The sequence below is a fragment of the Oryzias latipes genome, chromosome 15, assembly GCF_053564925.1.
Source record: "Oryzias latipes strain Hd-rR chromosome 15, Olatipes_Hd-rR_3.1".
NCBI lineage: Eukaryota > Metazoa > Chordata > Actinopteri > Beloniformes > Adrianichthyidae > Oryzias > Oryzias latipes.
In genome coordinates this window covers 27,775,888-27,801,171 of record NC_136251.1, presented here as the reverse complement: position 1 = coordinate 27,801,171, position 25,284 = coordinate 27,775,888, and the positions used below count along the sequence as shown (strand labels likewise).

Below are 25,284 nucleotides of genomic sequence, written 5' to 3'. Positions count from 1 at the left end.
AAACTAACTGGTGCGCACCTGATACTAACTGGTGCGCACCTGATACTAACTGGTGCGCACCTGAACCTAACTGGTGCGCACCTGAAACTAACTGGTGCGCACCTGAAACTAACTGGTGCGCACCTGAAACTAACTGGTGCGCACCTGAAACTAACTGGTGCGCACCTGAAACTAACCGGTGCGCACCTGAAACTAACCGGTGCGCACCTGAAACTAACAGGTGCGCACCTGATACTAACTGGTGCGCACCTGAAACTAACTGGTGCGCACCAGTTAGTTTTTCTTTTTTTCCTTTTCACTTCAAAAAAATTTTTTTTCCTCCAGTTTTTTTTTTTTTTTCATCAATGGCCCTTTAGGGGCTCCGTAAATACCAGTTACAAATTTAGAGATATTTATTTGTTGCTTCCCATCTTCTTGAGCATTACTGGAAAAGTTACTTGGGAAAAATGTTTGGGTAAGGAGTTGTGGATTTGAACGGCGTTAGTGTGGCGAGCTCGCAAAAGAAGACGTTCCCCTGTTGCTCGGACATTTTTTACCAGAAAATCGTGAAAATGTACTACATGAGTTGTTGGCTAAAACTGAATAAGTAAATGTAACGTACAGAATGAAAATACAAGCAATGCAGGTGTGGTTTAAAAGAAAACCCTCTGTTTGCAAGGAAATCAAAAAAGTTTACTTTTAGAAATTCTTCTAAAAAGTTACTTTTTTTTATTTTTTATCCCAGGCAACCAATCATTAAATGGTTGGAGCAAAAACAAAAACATTTTGAAAAAGGAACAGGGTAACGGGGACAGATTGAAGGGGTGAGGGGCGTACAGCAGCTGCTCAACCAGTGAGGACCAATAGAAAGGCGGGCATCTGTGAATTGCTCGCAGCTTTAATTTAACATTACATTTTAACAAACTAAAATGCATTCTACTTAAATGAGTCAAATAGACTATTAGGCTGTCTTTTTCTTAAAAAAAATACTTTATTGCAACAGCTGCCCATCTAAAAATCTATTTTTGTGTAGTGCAAATGTAATTAGATTCTTTAGCTGCATTAAAAATGGTTTACACAAAACTATCAAATACTTGTTGGCCTGATTCCAGATAAAACAGCAGAGCAAGGGAAAATTTCAATGTCACAGGATCTCAAAATGATGGTTTAAGCCAGTGGGGAAGGATCATTGTTGCCCTGTAGAGCTTGGTTTATGAGGTGTATCGTTTTTTTTTTTTTTTTTTTTTAATCATGGTTTTATCTGAGGATGTTGATGCTTGTTCTTGAAAATTTATTGAGCTGAAGTTGACTCCCTGATGCTTTGCTGAAATGCTATGGGTCACCAATATGGGTCGCAGTTCATGAATTACAACCAAACAAGCCCACGTCAATTACATGTTACCCATTTAGAGATGGAGAGAAAAAGAGGTGAGACACTTCACTGCCTTTAATGAAAGAAGCGACAGGACCTGTGTAGGAGCCGTTTAAAATGGTGCTCAATACTTCAGCTTATCTGTGTAGTGCTATAAAGCTCTTCGATCAATATTTTGTAATACATGTGGATCAAATGTTGATGTGAAAATAAGACAAACTGAGTGTTCACCCAGATCTGCAAATCAGACTATTTTTGTCATTTTTTCCCACAATCATTACAATTAATTAACACTTTTAATTTCAACTTTTTTTAATTTTATTATTACCAGTAAGAAAATAACAGTTTTCATATAGTGATTACTTCCAATTACTAATTGCATTGTGTTGTACCGGGTTATATTTGAATGATATTGTCTTTGTTGAAATGGAAGCTCATAAAACTAACCTCTAATAACTATTAAAAGTGGTAATTAAGATCAGTTTGGGTCTAAATGTCTATTGGCAGAGCAGTCATTTTTAATCAGCTTATGTCCATTTTCCCACCATGACACTTCCTTTCTTATTTATTCCTTGAATAAAACCTGAAAATTATTTTTCAGACTTAAAAAAAAAAGGTGTAAAGAATTGAAACTAGTGAAATAGAACCCAGTTGAAAAGGTTGATGGACTTAGAAAAAAAGGATTATAGGATTAATGGAAGGTTTAGGCCAATTGATTTAATTACTGAAAGAATTAAATCTATTTAATACTAATTTCTCACTCAAATAATTGAGGCAGATTTTTCAAACAGTGCTCATTACTTGATAAATTTTAAAAATGCTACAACCTAAAAAATACAAGAGTTATCCCTGCTTTTTTAAGAAAAATAACAGCATTTCTTAAAGCTTCACCCAATTTATTTTGCCTTCATTTCTCTTACCAGCTCCTCTGTTTTCCACAAATAAGATCTATCAGTGCTGAGCTCATGCATGATTTATTTGTTCACTCTGGAGACTGAACTGTTACTCTCTCCCCCCATCAGTAAATGTGATCTTGTTACAATATGGAAATAGTAATTTGTCTTTATTTTTCGTTGCTATTAGCTCTCTCAGTCGTGAATTTGTGGGTCATTCTGTTCCAATCTTCCTAAAAGTCTCCTTTGGTTTCCTCGCTAACTCATTTGTTGTGTTTCATGGTTAACATGATCTTTCATAGTAATAACTATTTTACGCAATAACTTTATTAGACTAGGAAACCTTTACCAAAGCCCTCATTCAAATGTTATTTGCAACTGTGCATGTCCTTTTTCAGACTTATGACTGATAAATGTGGCATATTTGTGTGTTTAAAATTCCAAACCTTTGATAAAAGACAAGTTTAAAAGACACTGTTTTTTTTCTTTCTCATTTTAACCAGTCTATAACAACCTCTAACAGTTATTTAGGAAACTCATTTCCTTATTTCTAATGCAACAATATGAATTCACTTAAGCCGCCCGAGAATATGTAGGTGTGGCTCTGCTTCATCTCTGGTCTGACCTAACACTGAGTACTGAGTATTTGACTTGAGGCACTACATCTCAGGACTAATTACAGCATGCAGTTGCTAAGCAACTGCTGTAAATGGGGCCTTACAGGTCCAGAAGTGGACCACAAGTCCTACCAGCAATAGTCAAGCCAGTGATAGATCTTCATCTGCCTGCAGTGACCTTCTTGCCCTCTGACTTTGATGGAGCGTTTATGCCTCACATGTCTGTGCTAAGCTTTGAGTTCAGTTTATTTTGTCAAGAGACAGTATATGGACTTGTACTGAAACAGGACTGCTGGTTCATATGTTGCCCAATGACCACAGAACCCATTGATGCTTTACATTTCTAATGACTTCAGTCTATGCCATACACTCAGTTCCACATCACTGCGTGCGTAACTGTTGTTTAGTCACCATGGAAGGCAATTAAAAGACAGTTTGTCTTTTTATGACAGCATGGGCACTGTCAACAAATACTGCGTCTCTTCCCTCTGCCCTCGTGTTCCCATCTCATTGCCATATCCCCTGGTGAGTTATCTTTCAGAGAGAAGCAGACAGCAGTCCCAAGACCTCATCGTCGTAATTACCACCCTTGTTTTTACCACAGGGATGCCAACAAGCTAATTACTGAGGAATAATCACATGTTTGTCAAGACCCCTGCAATCTCGAGTATGTAAACTGAGTGCCTTGTCAAATCATTTTGCACACAGACACACGGAGCCTGTCCCCTTCTCACTTTTACAACTTTATAAACATTTGCATTGTCAAAACACAAGTGGTCAGCTGAATACAGTAGTTGAAACATATTACTGTGACAGATCTTCTGCACAATACACCCTTTTGTGTGTGTGTGTGATGGGGGACTCAGACAAATGTGCACATGTACATAATTCTGAGGTAGGACGAGATAATTATATGTGAGGAACTCTGCATTCTCCAGAAGTATAAGATGCTGTGGAGATGCCAACCAATGCAGACCAATGTGAAACATGTGCTTGACCTTTACACAGCCAAAATAACATTACACACTGCCAAGCTCAATTAGTAGGGGTTTTTTGAAACCTGCAAACATGTGTGAGAACGCAGGATAAAGAGTCTATTTAATATTCTTTAGACAGAGTGACAAAAACTAGATGGCTAAAATAAATGAAATATCGCAAGAAGCCTGCAGGGTTTAGGGTTTATTTCAAGTAGCAGATATTTATTAATTTATTTTTCTCAAATGCAGCCAATTTCCTTTGCTCCATTTCACGAGGGTATTTTAGAAAAATAAATGCATCTAACATGAACATGTTTTGGTTGGGCTCTAAAATGGGGTCTAAGTTGTGGTCATCATGAATGTACTCAAACCACGTGCATTACTTTACACCCTGGTTTTACAGTGGTCTCCGGCCGAAGACTGGTGCGGTCCGTGGGTCACTCTGTACCAAGCTGTAGAGAAAAAATGTTTGTCATTCACTTTTGTTTTCTGTTTTACTAATCTTATTTTGAAGGGAGTTCTATTTTGAAAAACTACCAGATTCTCTCTTCCACATCCATGTATGACTCTTGATGCACATCAAGTCGCCTATTACATTTGCAGCCGTCTCAAAGCGGATGTACCAACCGTATAATTAAAATCCCAACTGATGGCAGCTCCCTTTACAACATTACAAGGGCATTGCTAATAAAGCTGCATACTCACTGGGTGTATGTTTATTGTTTTATTTACAAAAACAGTTGTTGTGACATTTTATCTTTTGCTTTTGGGATTTTTTTTATCCACCACACTTTAGAAGTCGGATAAAGCTGAAGTTGGCATCTGGTTATTCTCTGCTTTAATGGCTAAAAGAAAATCAATTTCACATTTAAATGGGCCCAGTATAACATCTGCAGAGGGTTTAAACTTCTGTGGTAAAGTTGTAATAGTTCTGCGGTTTATATGTTGTTTTTGTTGTGTTGTGATTTGCTCTTTGTCAGTCACACCAGTTTCAGGTTAATTATGATCCACAGCTGTATTCCTTTCAATGCCCTCAGGTTATATAAGCGTCTGGTTTTTAGTTCATTCTGGTTAGGTCATCTGTTCTGCTCTGCTTTGTCACCTTTTTGTTTCTACGTCTTTTTTTCTTTTTCTTTTTTTCCCTGTTTGGGCACGTTTCAGTTTTTGTTGCTGCCACCATGCCTGGTCTCCAGACAGCTTTCAATACTTAAAAAAAGAAAAACAAATGCCTTTAATTAATTTTCACAAATATAAAATCAATTTTAGATATCAAACACTTTATTTTCTTGTAGAATCTTCAGTGACATATCTACAGACATTTTCAAACTGTCTTTTTACACTAGACTTCATTTTGGAACTTTCTATTGTGAAAAACAGATTTAACAGAAACCAGAAACTAAAAATTCAGAAGTGTTAAGGGTGATCTGCAGAAATGTTGCTTGACATTAAACAGGCCTCACAAAGGTAGGGGACCATTGCTTTTCAACATCTAGTTTGCAACATTATCTGCACAAGTTGTAAAAAAGGATGAAAAACAGAAATATTATTGGTGGGATGTGGTAATCTTGACACCCTTGACTCAAATGGAAAGTATTTCAATGTGTGGTGTTACTCTGCACAGCATCAATAAGGAGAAAATCAATCACTTCTAACAAGCATCGTTTCACAATTGCTAAACCTCGGATCGTTTGTAGAAATACCTGAGCTTGTACGTCCCTCAAGTTCATCACGCCCATTGTGTAATTTATGGAAAAAAATTAAAATAAAAACACTGAATTAATGCAAGAACAAATATTTTAATCTACTGCAAGATTATGCATTGTTTATTCAAATTCAGATCAAGAGCATGATTAGATCATGGTTGTTAATTAGTAGCTCCTAACAACAACATAAAAGTTACACAAACTCAAAACCCCTGAAGATGCTTCTGAAATTCTAATACTACACGATGACAGCAGGAAGCAGAAGGTTTTACTTCGCCTTTGGTGGTCTGGTCAAAGGCTTCCAGACCTGGGTGCCGCATTCACACAAAACGCACCTCAGTCAGCAAACTACATCCTATTATTTACATTACATTGTCACACCACAAGGGCAGGACATTTAAAAAAAAGGAACCATTAAGTAGCACTGAGGAATTAAGGGTGTTTCAGCACTTTCTTTTGTTCATCTTTCTTTACAAATATTCTTTTTATCCTCATATTAGCACCGTGGCTCCATCCTCGCTGTCCTCCTGGCTCGCCTCCCTCTCTTCTGACCTCGTTCTGAGCTACTGTGGTCCTTGCAGTCCCTACGTTGAGTCATTAATAACACTCTGTGCTCTGTTTTTCCTGCCAAGCAGAGCAGCGCTTTCCTGTCATCCTGACACAAATTAATTCCTCTTATTTATTTTGTGGCACCAAGGCCGGTATAGGCAGAACAACTGTTTATGGAAAAAAGGACAAAGAATTATAGATGGTGAGCTCTTGATGGCAGGGCCATTTGTTTCTCAAATTAGACTCAAGATAAAGTTCATAGAAGTCATTCTGATACTAGAAATACTTTGTCAACTCTTTTATCCTCTTATCAATCTCTTGGGATGTGCAAGGTGTTTGTGATGATACGTTTGAAGGCTCCAAAAGGTGTTTTTTTTTTTTCCATTGTTAGTCACATGTCCTCTCTGTAACCACAGCATTTTAGCGACTGCATCTAATGAGCCCCAGACTGTGCATAACAAAGAAAAACAGCAAAGAGTTGTATTTATAACCTCTCTGGTTTGCTGTGTTTGTGTAGGTTTGAAACGAGTGCTCCAGGTCTTCTCTAAACTGGAGTCTAGTGAGATTTGTGAGATAAAAATCAAAAGAAAGACTTTTGAATGAACTATGTGTTGTTGTTTTTTTCCCCCTCTAAAACAATTTTGTGGTGATGAACCAGCTCCACTGTTTGGGCTCAATTAAACTCATTGGATGACAATGACTTACTGTCTGTACAAAGAACCACGATTTTAAAGTAAATCTGATAAATGCAGAGATAAATCCTGCAAATGTAGTTGCATTTTATATGACCTTCTAAAATAAATTGTGAAAGTTGTGGACGCATACGTTGAAGAACAATGTGACAAAGTAAAGCTGTTATGCCTTTAGGACCTTTACAAACTGTATCAAAATGCTATACTTAAAGACAATTCTGTCCTATGCAAAATAATACATTTGCATTTTATGATCAAAGAAAAAGTTCTATTAGGCTTGTGCATAATTTGACATAAAACCAATAGACTTTTCTTTGTTAGTTTTATTAGTTTTTAATGTTGAGTTTCAAACAACACTTTTTGTCACATCTAGAAAGGCTGCTGCTCAAAGTGAAAGCTAAAGTCCCACTCCGGTCGTCATTTGATCTATCTTGAGAGCGTTCCAGTGGTCTTATAATTATAATTTAGACATTTTTAGCCAAAATTACAAAACTTGAGTCGTTTTCGAGGTCTAGGATATAGTTTTTGCAGAGTTTAGTTAATTTGAAAATTTGACACTTCCTTTTTTCTGAGAGCTCGTAGTTGAGAACTTGTGGCCCGCCCAGCATGTTTTCTATTTCACAAAACACCTCTTTTTTAAACAGCATTTTTTTTAATCTGCTCCTTATTCACAACAATGTGAACTAATAAATACTCATAAATGCCATTTTGAGCTAATTTTTCTTTTAAATATGTTCTCCATCATCAGAAAAATGCCACAAGAAAATGTTAAAAATACCATTTTCAACAGAGTAAGTCTTTACCAAGACTCAAGAACTGTAATAACATAGCTCATCCTAAAATGTTGCATCCAGTTCAGCAACACTCACACAAGTATTCTCAGAGCAGCACTTAATGTAAAATGCAACTTGAGTGAATGTGACATAAATGCCACAATTTAGATGGAAAAAGTATGAATTATGGAGCAACTTTACTTGTATTTTTATAAACTGCATCTTTTCCCAAAATCCAGAAGGATACATACTTCTGGTTTCTTTGCTTGCGACAAATTACTTTTTCAAATTTAGCCCTTTGCAACGGCGGCTGTGTCCCCGGGGTGCTGGCTTCCTGGGCCCGGCGGTGCTCTCTCCGCGCGGTGGGGGGGTTCACATTACATCTGAGCCGGGGGTGTTCGTGTCCCTGGGGGGTGGGTTCTGGTCCTTGCTCCTGAGTGCTGGGCCCCGCCAAATTTCCAACTGTGGCCGAGCCTGGTCGGGCCATATTTACAACACCCCTTGTGGGCCCTCTTTTTTCCCCGGGGTTCCCCCCTCCTGGGCGGGGGCGGCGGGCCCCTGCCTCGCTCCTCCCTGGACCAACCGTTGGCCGGGCGGATGGCTGCCTGGAGTGCGGAGTGGGTCTCCCTTGGGGGGTCCTGGCCCGTACCTGGGGTTGGGGCGGGGGGATGCCCGGAACTCCTGGGTGGTGGTGGGGTGCTCGTCTGGGGCTGTGGGCGTCCTTCTCCGGTGGGGCCCCGCGTTGGGTTCTCCCGGCGCGGCGGGGGGGCTGCTCTCCTGGTTGGGCTGGGGCGGCGCCCTCTTTCCCTCCGTGCTTCCCTGCTCTCTGGCTCTGGGGGCCTTGCGGCGGCCCTGCTGGCCCTGGCCTGGGTGGCGGGCTTGGTCGCCCGGGCGGCGGTTGTTCCCTGCCGGCTCCCGTGTGGTGTTGGGGGGGGTCCGGCTGCCGCTGCTGGTGCGGTGGGGGTCTTGGGGTGGGGATGGCTGGGCACTCTCCCTCCTTCTTTTCACGTTCCACCATCCATTTTAGAAGAACATAAACACTCACCTGAGCACAGGTGTCAGCTCAACAGACTGAATGACTGAAATATTTCACACTAGTTGGTTTTAAGGCATAAGTATGCGTGTGAACACTATCTGTTTTGTGTACATGTCGACAGGTGGACATTTTTGCAACTAACAAGTGTGTTTATAACATTTGAGTGTGTGTGTGGACAGGCTCCGCCCTTTTTTTTTTTTGTGTTTTTTTTTTACATTTGAACCTTACCATAATGATTAACAACCAGTAAACTTGTTGCTTTATGCTGCTTCATGGTCTTATCCCCCTTCCCCTCCTATTATCACCCCCTACCCCCCCTCTCTCTAACGTCCCTCTTTCTTCTTCCCCTCTTTCCTTTTCCGTCCGGTCCAACACCAAAGATTTTCAGACATGTTTGAAATTAATAAAGTTTGGCCTCAATTACAAAAGGGGTTTATTCAGACATACCTTTGGTTTGTCTGAAGATTAATAACCCCTCTTGTTAAAGTAAAATATGTCCAACCCAAGAGGCCCTCAGCTCTCATCTGTCTGCCTAGCTGTTGGACAGGACAAGTTAAAAAAAAAAAAAAAAAAAAAAAAAAAAAAAAAAATTTAGTTGACTGTAACTAAGTCATGACCACTTTCTCATAAATGCGATTTTTCTTTTATATCAGCATCACTCCAGGTTTATAGTTATGTTTCCATTTCTATTTCTGATATTTGAGCTTTATTTTTTGTCAATTTTGGATCTGGTGATCAAGCAAACAAAAAAAAACAACTAAACAAGACAAAAATTAGAAATATATTTATACACAGATAAATCAAACTTAGGATAATTAGTTTGAAGGGGAGTGAGAGAAAGCAAATTTAACCCCACGCCTGTTACACTTAACTTTTTTTTTATCATTACATAAGCTAAGAATCAGATAATGAAAATTTAACTAAACACAAATGCAGGTTATTAAAAATTCCATAATTAATAAAAAATAAAATGAAAAAGATGAAGTGTATAATTTACCACGTAAAATTAATGATCATTATTATTAATTATTGTTGTTATTAATTAACATTATTTTGGATCATTATAACATATTCAGATAATTATCAAAAATAAGTGAATATTGTTTGTCATTTAAAATAAATCATATATGGCAATATTATGTTACATTATTCTGGGTGCGGGGGGTTTGGGAGGGTTGCAGTTATTTTTATTGTTTTAAGTCCCTTTGCATCACTGCAGTATGAAAATTGCTTTATAAATAAAGTTTGATTTGGTTTGAAAAGACCCTGGATAGACAAACGGAATTTTAATAAGGGACATGTCTGTATATTTTCCACATTTCAGTCTGTAGGAATATGTTCTCACATAAAGTATGTGTACTCACTTTTACAATAAGATCTTCTCAGCAGCATTCCTCCTATGGTTGCACAATGCAAAGTATAGACTATGTGCCCATCAGTGTGCAGCATAAACAGTGCATATGTAATTCCCAGAGCAGCAGAAGCACCAGTATATACCCGGTCAGGTATAATCTACTTCAGCTCCACTGACGTTGAGGAATGGATTTAATAGCCAAAGAGCAGCTTGTCAGCAGTCTGTAACAGCACAGTGTGTGATTATTTTTTTTTTCTAACTTGTCTCCGGATTCCTGTGTTCTGCCAAGGGAAAGATATAGGAAAATATATATATAAATTACTGACATCAGCAGCTATAACATTTACCTTAATTCTAATAATGCAAATGACTTTTTGTGCATTCTGCCATGCTACGTAGAGCGTAATTAAAATGTCCTTAAAAAATATTTGTGTTTGTGTTCCACAGGAATCAGTGAAGCTTGTTTGTATGAGGATTCAGGTCCTTTATGTTCAGTTCTGCTTGCTGTGCTTTACACTGCAGCTAATTGCTTCTTTGTTCTAAAACTGTAACGAAGTGACTCACAGAGGTGGAATTTGATTACATTTTAAAGCTGATGGAATTACAGTCCTGCTTGCCAACATTTTCTGCAAAATACAGTTCACCTCTAGATTAAGCTTAAGGTTTTAGAACAATGAACTAAGGTTTTTTTTTGTTTTGTTTTTTTTCACAAAGCAGGAAATGAAATGAAAAGATGAGTCAGTGGAGCAAAGAATCTTGCCTTTCAGAGTCTTTCCAGCTCTGTAAAGCTGCATCTTCATAGCTAATGTAATGCTTTGTTTATCCCCTCCTAGGAACTACTTGGAGAGAAAAAATGTCACTTTTAATTTTGCTCTGCATGCACTTTTGGCTCATGCAATGCTACACCTGTATAACATCATATTTAAGCTGGCAGCAAAGTGTAAACAGCATGTTTGCAGAGCGAGAGAGGTCTGTTTATGCAGGATGCTCTCAGAAGCATTGCTCGATTGTAGGTCACCCATGTTTTCTAAACCCTCAGAGCCCAACACATGCAGTCGCTGAAGTTGCACACAAAAAAATAGATTTGGAGCATAGAGATGTGCTTAGGGTCAAGCTTACAGGCAGATAGTGAAAGTAAAACTCTGCATGCGCGTGGAGGCAAAATGATAAAAGGGAAAAACAGTCTACTGTGCTGTTGGGGGAAACAAAACCCAATCAGACCTGCAGCATCCATATCACCACAATATAACCAGCGAAGAAACTAATTTGAAGAATCTGCAACCTTTGTTCTACACTTCCAATCACAGCAGCTTTTAAAATGAAGCAATATGTGCAAGGTAGGTCTGTGCTTCTTTGTGCTGCAATCGTACAAAGCTCGATCTAGCCGTTGTCTCTCCTGGGAACAGAAGCAGCTCAGGGCGTGTTGTTATATTTCACACTTAATGATGTTCAAGGCATCTTCAGCTCTTATCTTTAGCCCTGTTCTAGTCCCTGATACTGCCTCCATACTAAATCTTTACAATAAAACACCTCTCTTGTACTAATAAATATTACATACATTATTTATTTTGCAAACATTGTTCTAACAGTAATGAACAGTGTCAAATATAAATGACTGCTGACAAATTTGACCACTTTCTCTGCAAAAAAGCATAGAATTTTACCAGACGATGTGGACCTGTTTTGCAGTCGGTGGCTTTCCTCTTTAACGTGCTGCACGTTTAATCAAGACACGACTGCTTTGCTAAGTTTAGAAACTATCATGATCTGGTTTATTCCTACTATTAAAGTCTCAGTGTCGATGAGACTTTAAAGAGTTGTACTAATGGTTTGCTGTAATTGAGCATCATAACAATAAAAGTACAGTGAATTATGTTAAAGTTAGTGGTAATTATATGTGTATCTGGATATATCTCTTTTGTGTAAAAAGCTGTTAGGCATTCCGCCTCATGTTCTGTTCAGTTTTATTTAGCAATTCCTTCTTATTATTGTTCACTGGTAATTTTGCTGACAGTAATGAACAATGTCAAATATAAAAAAAATAGGATTCAGTTGACAAATTTAACCAGTTTGTCTGCATAAAAGCATTTTTTATATAAACCAGAACATATGGATACGATTTGCAGTAAACAGTTTTCTGCATGTTTAACTGTTCCTCTGTGGAGTACTTTCTGTGACACAGTTGCTACAAAAATCCTACTCTTTGTAATCCTTGTCGATATAGTTCACTTATTCAAAATTGATATTCCGCTGACCAATTTTGAATGCCTATATCAACATCAGGTACAACACTTGTTACTGCTACTCTGGTACGGTGGACGCATGCTGCAAGGCGGTTACTGGGGAGACATCGGCGATGAAGCTGATAAGTGTTTATGACATATCGATTGCCGAGAAAATATTGAGAAGCAATGTGTATCAAAGTTGTTTGAATGACCCTGCATTGATTGGACCATATTTCAATGAGCTGCTGTGTCTCATCGTTGCTACTGTGCTTACATCCCATAATGCCTGACTATAGTGGCCATTTTGGTTCAGCTGTTCCGCTCTGAGCACAGAACCTATTCAGACTGAGAAAAACTCAAAAAAAAGCAAAGCTCAGTCTGATTGGAAACAAACTGAGGCCACTATGAAGGATGGGTCTGAGAGCTCTTCCTGGTCCTGGACCAGGGTCATCTTGGGTTTATTCAGACTGAAAATTAGTTTCAGGTTATCGGGGGAAATGAACTCTGGTTTGCTTTAAGCGGACCAAATGAAAACTTGCACGATTGGTGGCTGACTAAATACTTTTTTGCCGCACTATATAAGGTACATAAAGAGTCGGAGACAAATCCAAGTCAGACTGTATTAGCTGTGTTCACAGTAACTCTAGAACTTTACATTAACCTTGTTAGAGTATTCTTAATACCTGTAACTCCCAATGTTGTTTGCAACTGAACTTCTTCAAATAGCAGCGTTATGAGTTAGGACAAACTATAATATTCCACACATAAGGCACTCCGACATCCTGTCGATTTAAAAAAAAAAAATTAAAGCTATTAAGTTCCCCTTATAGTGCAGAAAATATGGTATATTAAAACTAGTGGTAATATAAGTTTATATGGATTTATCTCTATTAAAAAGCTGTAGCTAGTAAAAGGCTGTTGAGCATTGTCTCTCATGTCATACTCAGTTGTATCCAATAATTCATTTTTGTTCACTGATAGAAATCTACAATCACATTCATCATAATATGCTTTCTTTCTCTCTGTAATTGCATCTGACCTTGTATTGATTTAGCATTGATCAAATATTTTAAACTCTTTTGTATAAAATATCTAAATTCACTTCCAGGTGTCATGCAGTTATGCCTAGCCTGCCTTTTTTCATTCTCTTGACTCCTCATTTGACATGAAATTTCATTGAATTTACAAGCACTAGTGTAATTACATCATTTATCCCAAATCTAAATTGGGGTTAAAAATGGCCACTTTCAAATTATAATATATTTTAGCAAGGAAGGTAGAAAAGATTGATTTCAATTTTCGCTTTAATGTTTCCTAAGTAACTAGATGTTATATCCTGTAAATTAAACTTTGATCCCGGTTCTTATTTTTGATTATTAAAAATAAAATAAAAATCTTGGAATAATTTTATGTTTCTGACTGAGTTGCTATATCCTTAGTCTATATTATGGACTTACCAACTCATGAAAAGGGGAGCCTTTCCCAACGGTACAAAACCATACTGTCCAAGGATAAAAAAAGCAGCTGACCGTATACAAAAATGAAAACTATCGATTCAGGTCGGCTTCATTCAAGGAGCCACTTTAATTCCTGGGAGTCGTGTTGTGGTATCACATTCATGGAAACATGGACTTTTTGACAGCTCCCCCAGTGACCTTCACTAAAGCTCAGAGACAAGGAATTATGCCCTCAGAAAGCCACCTGAGAGCAGTACTGTATATTTACACTTCATGATGTTATTCTCCAGCCTTGGCAAAGTGTATCACACAGCAAGAAGGGCAGCTGCAAGCAAACTTTTCAATGATAGTGTGCCAAAAACATTTTTTTAATGGAAATAATCAATAGAATGTATTTTTAAATATTTTTTTTAGTCATGAAAAACTAACTTATCATTTTCTAATCCTGTCCAATCATAACACTTTTATTAATAACACCAGCAAACAAACACTTATTTTTCAACGCTGATGTGCAAAAATTATTTGCACGTCACAGTACTTTATTTTGTCTTTTTCTAGTCTGCTTCTCCAACCATCATACATTTATAAATACCAGTTGTGCTTTCCTTGCAACAGTCAGATCTTTTTTGGGGGTTTGTAAACAGATGTGACTAAGACTTTTATTTTGTCAAAATACTAACAATACAAAATAGCTAACACTTCTTTGTATTTACTTATTATCTCACCAAAGGCACAGCTTATGATTTATGTAACAAAAACCACAGCTTTGACACCAAGAAAAACTGAGTTACTAAAAGATACAAATGTTAGCCATCGTTTTTGTATCAAATGGCTTTTAAATAGGAAATCAATGCCATCATTTTTAATTACAACCAGCACAGAGCGTGTGGGTAACCACGGCATGAATAAAAACTGAGTCACCTGGCAGCAGCTAAGAAAATGATTCTGGGTTTTTCTGCCAGGAACCATTTGCTTAAAAGTCACTTTCCAGCAGCAGAAATATGAGCAAACTAGAATGATTGATAGCAGTGCAGTTAGCCCATTAAAATTCATGACACTTGTAATCCGAACCACAGCGGAGAGGAGTAGATATGACACTTTGCATATAATTAAACAAGAGACATTAGCAATTTGTTCAACAAAGATGAGGTCCTCAGAAACAGAAGCTATTGTTAAGAGTGGCTACTTCACTTTTAAGGTGGAAGTTGTGTTATTTCTGCTCATTATTATGCGTTATGGAACTTGCTTTCACGTGTTGCTTCCCTGAAAAAGAAAATCCCCTCATTTACTTGCCGTGACGGAAAGAAAAAGGAAATATTTTGAGTATCAAAGGGAAATACAAGTTTCCATTTGAAGAATGGTTCTGTCCCTCGGGACATGTTGGTCTGGAGCGTAATGACTCTCGGTGTAGACCTCCTGAGACAAATTGCCACTGACCCCCATGGATTTTCCAGGGCACATTCGATTGGAAATGGACTATTCAATTTCCCACAGGGAGCTGTGCCATTTCCTCGCCATGCATCACTGAAAAGGCCTTCACTGTTGAGTTAAGATGCTCAAAAAAATAAACACATAAAACAAAAAGTTACACAATTTTGCAAGAAGTCAAAGAGCTATTATGAATGAAATTGAACTTTTGTTCAGGTGGTAGCAGATGGGTAACATATTAAACTCCAAGTAAATTTCAAAATACTGTTTTTATCTTTATTTTCTCCTTTTTCTATTTAATAGTTTAGCTAATCCAAAATGCTGAACAAATTGTGCTTTATTTCTTTCTAACACTAAACTGATTTCTGTAAGTTTACAGTGGATGTACAGATGCATTTTATGTAACTGGAAAAAACGTTGAAAAAAAACTAACAATATTTAATGCTTTTGGCTCATCAGAAATACTAAATTAGTGCATCAGTTCTATTTTGCATCTCCTCCTAAACTCCCTCCTTGACAACCAGATCACAGTGAGTAACTGGACGGACACCAGTGCATTTTATGACACTGATGGAGTCATGCTTGATTGCTGAGAACCCACTCAGCGGAGAGGGAGAGCAAATCATGCAAAGTAAGAGATGGCTGACCTTCTGTGACACTAGTTTAGATAAAATAAAATTGGATAATGAGCAAAATTCAAAAGCAAAAGCATAATTGTTTGCAGAAAACCCTGTAAGTGTTACATTCTTTAAATCCACGTCACGCTGCTCCCACACCGAACAGGATTCACGGCAAAGGCGGACAGTTTCCATGTCAACTCAGACACAATCGGAGCATCAGGCACAGTGGGGGGCCTGATGCTCTCCCACAGTACTCTCTGAATGACCTCATGAACCAAAACAAGGAGATGTGATCAGCGACGCCTTTGTAAAGCTCTTTAATATAAATAGACCTGGTCTCTCAACATCATCTTCCAACCACTGACTGTCCGTGAGATATACATTCATTGCTTCCATAAAAAAAGTTTTTATGGTCGGGAGCATCAAGTTAACAAAGACATTCAACGTTCAGCAGCCAGTCCGCCACATGTTAAAAGAGAGGCAGCAGACCAGATTTTGTGGCGTGAACCGTGTTTGGGATGAACGCAGCCTTAGAAATCCTTCTTTCAATCAGAATCTGGAAAATGTGAATTTTACTTTTACTTTAAAATTTGCAGATAGCCTATATTCCTTTTTCTTAACTGTTTCTGGCTCTGTGTTTTGTTTTTTCCATTCACCACTCTTGTTTACATATTCTAATTTATAATTTCAACATTTTAAAATGTCAGTCTTTTCATTATTAGTAGTATTTGCTTTTATCAGGTGAAGTGCTTTGCTTATCCAAATTGGTAAAGCACTTTCAGATGAAGGGCACAACAAATCTTTGGATTTTAGCTTAAAACTTAAGTTCCTTTTGGAATCAATGAGTTTTGTCTGTATAACCATCCACAAAATTCACATATTAAAGTTCATGAATAAAATGTCTTGTTTTGGTTTTTATAACAAGCAGATTTGATATTTAGAAAAGGCCCTTCCAATCATAACACCCAGAGATGCAAATTTAGATTTATGGGATATAAATCTGTACAAAAATATGTTCTTGTGACAACATAAACATCCTTCTTGTGCTTATTCTTAATATTTAAATAAAAAAAATGTCCATCACTGCTGAATGTTTACTTCTGCTATGACCTATTTACAGACATAATTTATAATACAATCGTTTAAGAAGGGCTTTTAACAGCCATTGTGAAGATGAATAAAAATATAGTGTATTATTAACACACTGGGGAACATTTCATCACTTAGGGCCATTACAGTGACTGCAGCAAATGATCCAAATGTTAAGCTATAAGTAAACAAACTGACATGTAGTGGATGCCTTTTAGTGTACAGCACAGGTATAGGTATCTACCTTTAATCTATTTTCTGCTGCAATTCATCCGCTTCTTTTTGTAGCTAAAGAAACTGAGTTTTTCATTACTGCATTCTCTCAGAGTCATCGACCAATAATATTGATCTGGAGCAGATCTCCTTCCACTCTACCTGGGGAGCCAGATGAGCTCTTTTCACATCGATCCTAGCTTTTTATTCTACATACTGCCTTGTCGTCTCTTCAAGTCTGGAAGAAATGAAAATGCTTGGCACTGAAATATAAATATTTTTTCAGAAAGGCACTGATAACAAAAGTGAGCTGATTTATTTTGTTATCCTTCACGATGTACACGACAGAACAGAAAAGCTGTTTAAGGCTCACATCCTCACACAAGCTGCCTGTTCTCACTGTTCAGTGATGTGAAGATATGCCTCTGCTTATTTGATTGAAGGTGCTGCCGGTGAAGCTCTGACTGGCACAACAATGCAAAGCATGTCTGTCAGGAAACCTGGTAGAAAGACATAAAAATAAATGTCTGCTCCAAACAGACAAAAGCCAACTCGCTTCAAAAAGGAACAATTTCGTTTTTACTTAATATCAGGCAAAGACTTTTATTTGTTCCTTCATCTCTATTTCCTTCAGCGTCTATTACGATCACATGCCTTTGCTGTATAATCCCACTTAATCATAGTTCGTCATTTCGCATGGTGCCCCTCTCCTTTTCTGAGTCCATTTCCTTCTCCGCTGAATTAAATGCATCTCGCTCTCTGCTTTAGGTCCTTCACTCAGCCTCCATGTCTTCCTTTTCCCCCCTCAGGAGCAGAGTCTGTGGTAATGTACTAATCTGTGAAGCTTTAGTGCAGTTTTGCCAATCTGCTATGTCAAGATACACAATTCTCACTCCAGGCAATTACAGGCCTTTTTCTCTCTGCATAGCATAGGAGTCGGCTTCGTCATCTCAGCTGCAATAAATATTGCTACTGTGACCCATCCACCACGATTGCTTCAACAAGCACCGGTGGCACCAGGTAGCAGGAGAGCCAGGCACTGCAAGCCTTGAAGAGGTACTTGTTGAGGGACAGAAAGTGTCGTGTAAAATACAGCAGACACACTTCATTTTTCTAAATATATTACTGCATAATGCTTTGTGAAATGAAAAAAAGGAAAAATGTGAATTCCGGCTTTCATTAACCATGTAAAATCTAGTACTAAACCAAGATCTTACAGATGTTTAGAGAATTTGCAAGAAGTTGCATTGCTGTATACCTCTAAAACATACGTTTTAAAAAACTTTTTTCTGCTTTGATCATGTTTTTTTTAATTATTTATTTATCTGTTGGCAAGAATAACCTAAATCTGGAAAACAAATTGAAAAACAGATGTTTTGATTTTCATTTTATATGATTTATTAAAGACCCACTATTCTAAAAAATTGTGTTTTTGGAGTTTTTTCACATGTTTTTGTGGCATTTTTCTGATGATGCAGGACATATATTAAGACAATTTAGTTGAAAATTGCATTTCTGAGCATTTCTTTATTCAAATGTTTGTGAATCTGAAGCAGTCAAGAAGATGCCGTTATAAAAAGAGTGACACGCTCCCTGCTCTGCTACATTCTAGTGCATCTACCATATCTTACTCTGTACCGATAGTCCCCCCCACAACTCAGCGGCAAATTTCTGCTAAACTCCTGTCGTCATAGTTTTTTTGATTTTGGCTAAAAATGCATAATTAAAATTAAAAGACCACAAACAAGTGGGTCTTTATTTAGCTCCGATTGAGATAAAAAAAAATGTCAACCACTAATTGATCAGAGGTGAGGACTTGTTCTTGTGAAGCGGACTTGAGTCGCACTGGAACCTTACATTCAGGTACTTCAGAGTTAATCAGAGAACAATACTTGTTTGTTTGTTTTTAGCTCCAGTACGTTGTTGTCAGCTCTAAAAACACTGTTTCCAATTACTTTTTAATGGGAACACAGAAAGGCCGGCTGCTTGTTAATACTGCATTACCACAAATTGTTTTTTTTTTTTAAATCAATAATGATCATTTGTGACAGAAAAAAAAGTTCTCGAGACTCAAAGTTTTAAGACTTGATACTTGACTTGGATTTGTAACCAAAGTCTTCAGACTTGACTTGGACTTTTGAGCTTTTCTGAACAGGATAGAGCTGGATTTTCCTCAGACTGAACAAGGTTCTGTTGAAATCTTTTTATATAGAATGGATCAGGGGATTTCTGCTATGTAGCTCTAGGAATCATGTGTTACACAAAACTAAAATATAATTGCAGGTAAAAGTTTTAATGAATATGTATTCTTTCTTTTCTTTGCCTGATAGAAAGTTAAGTATGTTTTCATATTAAACGTCAGCTAGAAACCTTCATTTTTTTTTCTTTTGGATAAAAGTCAAGATAATAAAAAAAAATATCATTTGCTTTTTAGGAAATACACATAACTTACTACACTTACACACACGCTGTATTTTATCCTTTTAAATAAATGATCAGCAGCTTCCAATTATTTAATTAACAACAACGAGTTTTGGAGCACACAATGATCTAACCTCAGCTACCACAGAGCTGCAGGTTTAGTCAAAGGAAAATTAGAATAAAATGACAAGAAAGTAACAATAACCGAAACAGAAATTGTTCTTGCCGTGAACTGAAAGGTCACGCATGCAGTAAGAAGAAAGCCACAGCCTTCAAATCTATTGACAAAACTACAGTTTGCAGCTTCCCATCAGTGCAAACAAGATTTCTGAGAGATCTTTTGAAATCTGATGAAAACAAAATTGAGTTTTGTGAAGATATTAGTCTGGAGAAAAACATTAGGGACATTTTAAGTATGAAAATGTGTAACCTATTCACAACTGAAGATGTTTTAAGGCACTCAGGAACATCATTTTTTGTTCCCCACCTTTTTTACCACTTTACATGATAAGATACATATTTTAAAAGGCTTATAAAAGAAACCTACATTCTTTTCACAGACTGTTTTGCAGGATGAGCTTTTAAAAATTAGATCAGTCAACTGGATCCTTTGCTAAGGCTAAGACACTTCAGCAGAGATCTTGATAATACATGTTGTTAAGAACCATTTTCCTTTTGGGAGTGAAGAAAACATGGCCATTGCAGACATTTTTAGTCTTTGTTTCCTTAAAGGACAGCTACTGAGAAACACAAGTTGACATATTTCTCCTAAAACATATATTTTTTTGCTTCCTCCCTGTTTTTGACGCCTCAAAATGTATAAAATAAATGAATAATTTAGCATTGATGTGCTTGAGCTACCTTGCTCAGACTGGGGGTTTCAGAGTATATTACTTTGGTTTCCCGTTTTTCCTGATGCTTTTAGAAACGCCTAGATGAGCTTTTCTTCTCTGAGCCAGCTTCTCAGCACTTACACTGGCTTTTTACATAATAACAGTACAGATGACTACTCGCTGTAAGCTGTTATTAACTCTATATGTAGCCTTTTGCAGAGCATTATTGAAGGTCTTCATAATTTAGCTCTCTGAAAATACGGGACTCATTTTGTAATTTATTATGATAATTCCTGCAAAGGTTAGATAAAGGCCACATTGACGGATATTTTTTAATGTGTCGAGTTGTGATATTTGGGTCCCAAACAATTTCACATGCAGCTTGCTTTTTCCCCCCGATTTCGTTCACGCAACACTTTTTTAGATGATAAAAATTTAAAATGATGCTTACAAATTGTTGACATATAGTGAGCTATATATTTTTCAAATAGTTTTTAGATTGCATATTAAAGTAAATAAATTGTCTCCCTGTGTGTTAATCCTTCATTTTTTTCCCCTTACCATCATTATCAAAAACACAACCACAAATGATCTTACAGCTAAAGTTAGTAAAGTTAGCAGACAGGATGTGTGTTGGCCATCCGTTTGTTGCCGGCAGACATCTTTCAGCTGCAGCTTTTACTACTGACAAAGAGAAAGAACAACGTCCTCCAAATTCTGCAGATTAGACAAGCATAATTAATAAATAAATAACACAGCAACTTTAAACCAGACTATGTGATGATGCCTCAAAAACATCAGAATCTTGGTTCCTCTGAAACGTCACAGTTCCACTGAAGCAGCACCGTTGCAAGGCTCTCAAACTTCAGTCTGATTCCTGTGCGAGAGCATATTTAACCTGACGAGCCAGACACATACAACCATCTGGGAAGCTGTTACTGCAAAGTGTTCCGAAAAAGGGCAAGCGCCTTGGAAAAATGCTTGGCATCGATTGGAGGAACCATCTGTTCATCACAGTCTTTCACCGTCAACTTTCAACCAGCAGATCGACAGATCAGACTAGTGGAGTGGAGCCAGCTGGTAGAATCAAACTCTTTCTAATCAACTTGGGCTAAAGGGGAGACCAATCTTTTTCACAAGAAAAGCTCTATTCTTAGTCTTTGGTCCTTATAAAATATATTTAAAAAAATCAAATTAATATAGACAACACATTTTGAAGCAGCACAAGTTAATCAAATATAAATTCATTGATTTATCTAACCAGATTGATACTTTGAATTTAGCAAAGACATGTGACCATACAGTATGGTAGAATGTTCTAATAGTGTACTGTTTGGACTATTTGGATCTGGAAAAACAACAGTGGGCTGAACTTTATAAAATGTGAATGGATTTGCCATTAATCCTTTTTTAATTGTTTGTTTGTACACCGATTTAATTTACACTTGAGAATCTTGCAAGAAAAATAAGGAACCTGAAAAACTTCGCCTGCAATGTTCAGTAGCCAGGTAATGTTTAAACCTAGGTGAGGAACAGAATGGGGTTTCCAGATGTTCTGTTCAAGCTCTTTTGAAGAAGCACAAAGAAACGTTTAGGATCGTAGAGGTAGTGAGAAACGAAATGCAGCAGATTAGAGACACATTAAGTCCATTACGTTCAACGGTTCCATCAACTCAGAACTGACAGAAACCAGTGCGACCCCTCTAAGGGTTAATATGTTTTAAATTTTTAGCTGTGACTGGGGGAAGTTTGTTTGTCAAAAGGCTGGAGAGCGGTACAATCAGGACAGCATGCAGGCAACAGTGAAGCACAGTGGAGGTGCTGTGAATGTTTGGAGTCTAAATAATGCAAGGGGAGTTGGAGTTTTTTCAGGAGTAAGAGTGTTCCAAATGCTTAGAAAAACAGGCACATACGTAACCATCATCCAAGACCATCAGAGAGGTGTAAGATTGCACAGATACCCTCAAATTGATTCTGGAGTACAACGACAACCTCAAGCATGCAGCCAGAGCCATTAAGAATTATCTGCAGCTTAGAAAAAATAAAATATTTATCTTCAATTTAAATATAAACAAAGTCTTGAAATCTTAAAATCATCAAGTGTGTCTGGGGTTACATGAAGAGAGAGAAGGATGTTATACGATGTTTTTTTCAGTGATGTTTTTGGTCATGTTCAGTCAGTCACTTCAGGTTGATGTTAATTACCATCCACAGCTGTTTTCATTTCTGTTAATTGTCCTCAGACTTTATAATTGTCTGGTTTTCAGTCTGTTGTGGTCAGATCATCGGCTTTATCCCCTTTTCCCTTCTCTATTGCGGTTGCCATGCTAAATGTATTTATTAAATGTTTAAGTTTCTGACACCAAGCCTGGCCCCCTGCATTTTGGCTCCTTCACAGTTCCTGACATTCATCCACAGAAAACATGTGTTTAGTTCTCCATGTGGTCTAAAACAACTACTGGCTGAGTTCCTTGAAGTGTTCCAAGAAGAACTGATGCTATTTTGAAGGTAAAATGTGAAAACGACAAATATTGATTTGATTTTTCTTTTTCTTTTATGTTGTTCCCTGGAAAGATGGATTATCTCCTTGTCTGCAATAGGCCTATGCTACAAGAATCTAACCCTCCTACAAGGTTATTTCTGCTGTACCATGTTGGTTTTTAGAATTTTGTTTTCTGTTTACTAACAGCAAGTATGTACGTTTCTCAGCTCCAGAAATGTGAACTTGCCTTAAAGTCTGAAAACATCTGTATTACAGTGTCGCAGTGTGAATTATCTTGTAGACTAAGCTTGTTGAATGCTATCTTTCAAAGACCTATGCAGTTCTAAAATCACAAAGAACAATCTATTAATTTAGCAAAGGTAAAATAAAGGAAGACTGGATTTATTTTGCAATAGTTGAGTCACTGAACCAGTTTTTTTGCAAATATGTTTTTTTTAATATAGTTTTATTGCATACTTTGCACAAGGGAAAAGAGTCGGATCTGCAGACATTTTAGAAAAGGTTAATAATGAAGCTTGGTTTAGGTCAGAACCCATCTCAGCTTTGTGGACATTTGCTGTGAGACCTCAAAAACCACAACGAATTTGCATGCGCAAGAACGCAACTAATATTCACACCCAGTTGGCTCTTGTAATGGCTGTAAAATTTTCAATTTTTGATCATTTCATTTTCTATTATCCATGTCAGCTCATGCACTCATGGCAGGAATCTAGTATCTGAAGGGAGTCCCAACAGAAGGTAGCAGCTTCTGCAAATCCAGAGGCACTCAGTTAACAGCTTCAGACATGTCAACCGTTTGTAATGCAAACAAGAAGAGTAATCACGCATTCTAAAAATCCATTTCATTTGACATGCTAAATGTAGCACATCGAGCAGAAACAAGCCAAACAGATTCGCAGAAATCCCCTGGAATTTGTAGAGTGCCATTAAAAAAGTGCCAGTTTTCATCTTCAGAAAGTGAAAGCAATCACATTATAAAGTATAAAATTCAACCCCTAACTGTTTTACCAGTAAGCCTGCCTGCATCCTCTCTAAGGCTGCGTGTGGTAGTTTATTGTGATGATAGTAATTAAATACCCATGCGATTTCAGTGCCAAGGGTATTATGACTGATCCCAACGTTCGCTGTGCTCTCAAGAGCTAAATGAGAACGAGGACTCAAGACTTTACTAATACTGAACCAGGTGACAGCAACACGCATATACAGTACATCAGAGAGCGCTTTCGTAAATCAGAGGATTTACCATAAAGTGGTCAACTTGAGCTGAGCAGAGGGGTGGGCTAAATATATATATTTTTTTAACAATAGCTTAAAACATACAACAAAGGCTCTATTTTAACAGTATGTGTGTCTATGACTCCACAGTAAGTTGATACATAAAGAAGTTCAGTCATTATGCAAACACTCAACTAATAGGGGGTTGAGTTTAAATAATGCATGCTCTTACCCATCAGTCTCATCAATACCATTGAGTGAACCCAAAAAAAGAACCAATATCTACCTATTTTGCCCAAAGCCAACCACCGAACATGTTGTACTGCTATCGAGACAGAGAAAAAACAAAAAAAAAACAATTGAGTGGCTTTAAAATCCACCAAACCTCTGATAAGCAAATAGTTGCTCCCGTTTTCCAAAAACGTAACCACAACCTTTGAACTTACCTTTTAAAAGTGACTTGATTTCCGCGACATTTTGCAAATGTGCATGAGGAAATTCCCCCCAAAAATTCATTATCTTATCACAAAATATGAATTTGGCAAGTCTTTAGAAAATTAAATTGTGAGTGGTGTGTTTGTGTGTGTAAGCATGTAAAATGTATTGAAGCTTTAAGGCCATTTTATGGTGCCCTCCGGTAACCAACATGCAGACCCATTTATCTCAAGCAGTACTGAGGGATTTTTGTGAGGTTGTTTATAATTTAGAACTGCATTTACTTGTATTTGTTGCAGCGTGGACTCACCTAAGTAGTCTAAATAGTTTAGTGGAAGGTGAAGGTTGATACACACCACCACCAGAATTTACTATTGAAGCTATCCAATTATATTTTTAATATTATTGTCTGAAGAGAGAGACTGAATAGGTACCATGCAGTTTATTGTGATTTCCTTTTTCTTTTATTTCAGGTCTACTACCCAGAGTCTGTCTGCTATGGCATCGCATCTATCTGCAGAACAAATGGAATCAGTGAAAGAGCCCTTGAAGTTGTGTCGTCCTTCAGGGAGCTCCTTGATGCCCATAACCCTTAGAGAGTCTGTTGAAGTGGCAAAATGCATCTGGAATGCAGCTAAAAACGGAAAGTCCTCTGTGTACCCTTATACACATACACTTCAAAGGTGAGTAATACACATGCGAATAAGGTATATAGAAAATCATATATCGTCTTTCATAATCTCTTCTCAACACACCAGAGTAACTTTTCACAACTGTTGTCGCTTATTTTTTTGTTTTGTTTGTTTGTTTTCTAAATTAGTGAGCATTATCCACACCGTCCATGTGGGATCCTAAATGTGGGATCTTGCAGTAACCATAAAATGACCATAAAGCTTATTT

At 37.5% G+C, this 25,284-nt stretch overlaps 2 protein-coding genes across 49 annotated transcripts in view; one reads left to right on the top strand and one right to left on the bottom strand.

Annotated features, from left to right (window-relative positions):
• LOC101159771 (neurexin-1a) overlaps nt 1–25,284 on the bottom strand; it is a 310,837-nt gene that overhangs the window by 265,527 nt on the left and 20,026 nt on the right. The window lies entirely within an intron of this gene.
• LOC144984183 (uncharacterized) overlaps nt 22,511–25,284 on the top strand; it is a 49,340-nt gene continuing 46,566 nt past the window's right edge. Inside the window, exons 1-2 of one of the 3 annotated variants that reach the window (XR_013647885.1) lie at nt 22,511–22,739; nt 24,858–25,067. Coding sequence is in view for 2 of the 3 variants with exons in the window: in XM_078932272.1 (XP_078788398.1) it covers nt 24,883–25,067 (185 nt within the window). In the remaining variant the exon portion in view is untranslated. Of the gene's footprint in view, nt 22,740–23,823; nt 23,918–24,857; nt 25,068–25,284 lie in introns of those variants that run through there. The other 2 variants (XM_078932272.1, XM_078932273.1) reach the window with 2 other exon arrangements.